At 41.9% G+C, this 2,862-nt stretch overlaps 1 protein-coding gene across 1 annotated transcript; it reads right to left on the bottom strand.

Moving 5' to 3' along the window:
* Window positions 1-1,229: 1,229 nt before the first annotated feature.
* Window positions 1,230-2,520, bottom strand: LOC125534572 (protein QUIRKY-like). Its single transcript, XM_048697762.1, has one exon. The coding sequence runs from the start codon at window positions 2,247-2,249 to the stop codon at window positions 1,575-1,577; it is 675 nt and encodes a 224-aa protein (XP_048553719.1). The 5' UTR covers window positions 2,250-2,520; the 3' UTR covers window positions 1,230-1,574.
* Window positions 2,521-2,862: the final 342 nt, after the last annotated feature.

The following is a 2,862-nucleotide window of genomic DNA, read 5'->3' as shown; positions in this document are numbered from 1 at the left end:
TCACACTACTTTGTGTTTGTTGTTTTGTAGGCTCTGAAGCCGACACATGCAGTCGGTTCAGCAGGACCTATATTGTTAAGCCTCCCGAATGCAAGCATGATCCATGTGCCAAGGCCTGCCAAAAGGAGAGATTTACCGAAGGGGTCTGTGAAATCATCCGTGCCACACCTGTTTTTATGCTTTGTCTCTGCAAGAAAGAGTGCTAAATGAAAAACATGCTTGCAGCTACTTCAGGATGTATGATGCAAAAAGCAATAAGTTAATAACATTTGTAGTATGATGATGAGCAATGGAAGAAGTTGAGACTATAGCAAATATTCCTTATTACTAACAGATCTCCACTAATCAAACTTGATGGAGTGGAGTGGATTAGAGGGGACCCCAAAATATCAAGGGAAAAAATAATGGAACCCAGAAACAACTGATGAAGCAAATTATGTTTGGTCATTAGAGTCCTAACTCATGCGTGTTTGTTTCAGGGCAATTTGTATTAGGGAATCGGAATTGGGGGGTGTGTAGGACTTAAATTCCCTTGTTTGATTGGAGGGCTGGGAAATTAATCAATAGTGTCACGGTAGATTAACACAACGACCATTAGAGATGGCATGTAAAAAACAAAAGGAAAAAAACTTTGTAGGAATTTGCAGGAGCAAGCTCTGTCTAACATTATGTAGTACATAATTTGTAGGAACACATAAAGAGCGTTTAGTATTGGTTACCAAATAATGGATAAAGCGAACATAAACAAGTTGGTAAAATACAAAATAAATTTTGCATATTGTGTAATCTATTAATTTGAAGCTAATACAACACTTTAACAGTAATAAGGAGGCTGACTTAAGAAAATGAGGGCTAAGTAATTAACCCCATGAGCACCTAAGAATTCCAGCCTTGAAATAATGTACAAACACAATCATGTAACACACGTTCCAGCCATCCAACAATTATACAAATTTGGACAGGCAGTGCAATACAGGAATTGTCCTAAGTTATATTTAAGTTCAACAATAGATACACCATCCAATGCAAACGATTCATCACGCTACACAATCGAGAATTTTCGTGAAGAAGCCGATCGAGATAATGCCTTCCCATGCATGGTCTCTTACAAGGTCATCCAGTGGCTCGTCACACTGCGTATAAATGCAAAGGGTTCTCAGCTACTAGATACAAATGTTCAAGGTATAGTTAGGTCTTGTAATTCTGAAGGGTTGTGATAATGTGCATTACAATTAAGTTAGTCATACCTTTTTTTTTAGAAAAGGAGGTAGACCCCCGTCCTCTGCATCTGGGCGATGCATGCAGCCACTTTATTAATTATTCACAAAAGACCTTACAAAAAATACAAGAATAAGTCATACCTATCTTGCAACTATGTTATTTTCTCATTGCTACTGTCACAACTGATACTTTCCAATCCTTGGAGCATACAGATAACCTTCATTATTGGAAGCCTCTTGGAGAGGTTAGGGTTCACGCACATTGGACCTATTTGGTTACATCTTTTTATTTGTTCGTAGTATGTTTCTAGGGATCCATACCCCAATGATCTCTGTAACGCATTTCTCCATGTTCTAAGAGTCTGCAGAACCAGAACAACCATCTAGAATGTTAGTGCGCAAAGGGTAAAACACAACATCATGTCTATGAAACAAAGACATGCCTTTGAAAATGTGAGTAAAAAGTCTTACAAGGTCGACAAAGTCTTTTGAAGATGTTTTAGTAACAACGGCCGGGTCGTCCACTGGCTTGAGGTTAGTAGCATTTATGACCTCCACACATAAGCCCATTGGTGCTGAAGACGGGATGGGAGCTCTGCTGGGGCTCTCATCAAGGATGTATCCGTTTAGAAGCAATTCCCCTCTCACACCAACCATGGGCATCCCACGCCACCTTTCTAGTGGATAAAGGGCTGCTTGTCGTCTGTGTGTGGGTTCATAGAAACGGTGGAATGAGGCCACATTTGGTGTGACCATGCCAAGAAAATACTTTCCGCGACCATGGATTGGTTCGTTGGTGTTATACACACTAGCTTCAAGAACAAGGTCATGAATATTAGATGGGTCTAGCGACACGTCGAACCAGAAGCTCTCATTCCATGCCGGGTTCCGATCTTCCTCCTTGATAGTTGTGCGGATCCGTTGGCCGTCAAAGGAAAGCTCGACGTAGGCGCTGGGAGAACCATGCCCATCCCTGGGAATCAGGCCACGAGCAAGTTCGACAGTTATGATCAACTTACATGTCCCCATTGCCTCTACTGCAGACCGAGCAATTTACCAACACAGATAACAAGAGCCCTGCTAGGCATGAAACACAATTATGCAAGCAGCAAACAAATCAGCACCAAACTGGATACATGGGGTGTAGAGAAGGAAATATTACTACAACAGAACTTGGATTAGACCGGTGGGAACAAATTATAACGGAGCCAGCAACAGGTTTGGTACCTATGAGATGATGAATCCAAAGTCCTAGTACGATAGGGCGGGTCGACTGAGGCCGGAGAAGACTATCAGTGCTCGGTAGACGGGGGCACTGTCGTCCACGTATTAATTAGTATGCAGCGGGAAGCGCGGTGCTCTAGCCAGTACACGGTGTCTTGTCATCCACGTATTAGTATGCACATATGACTGGATATTCTCCACAATTAGCATTGACTTCAAAAGTTGTCCATTCCAACTCCACTGGAATTAACATCTATCTGGTCTAAGAGCATCTGATGTTTTCTTTCATCGACCTACTTCTATACGAGTATTTCATTCTTGTGTTGACGAAACCGAAACTGAAACTTGTAATATATATGCAATTCCAGTCTGACAAAACTGAAACCCAAATCGTGCGCGCGGATGCAGCAGCAGTCGA

The sequence above is a fragment of the Triticum urartu genome, chromosome 2, assembly GCF_003073215.2.
Source record: "Triticum urartu cultivar G1812 chromosome 2, Tu2.1, whole genome shotgun sequence".
NCBI classification, from domain to species: domain Eukaryota; kingdom Viridiplantae; phylum Streptophyta; class Magnoliopsida; order Poales; family Poaceae; genus Triticum; species Triticum urartu.
Note: the sequence above shows the minus strand (reverse complement) of the source record. Positions and strands in the feature narration are given on the sequence as shown.

Coding starts and splice junctions, on each gene's coding strand:
- LOC125534572 (XM_048697762.1), bottom strand. CDS start 2,249: ATGGGGACATGTAAGTTGATCATAACTGTCGAACTTGCTCGTGGCCTG.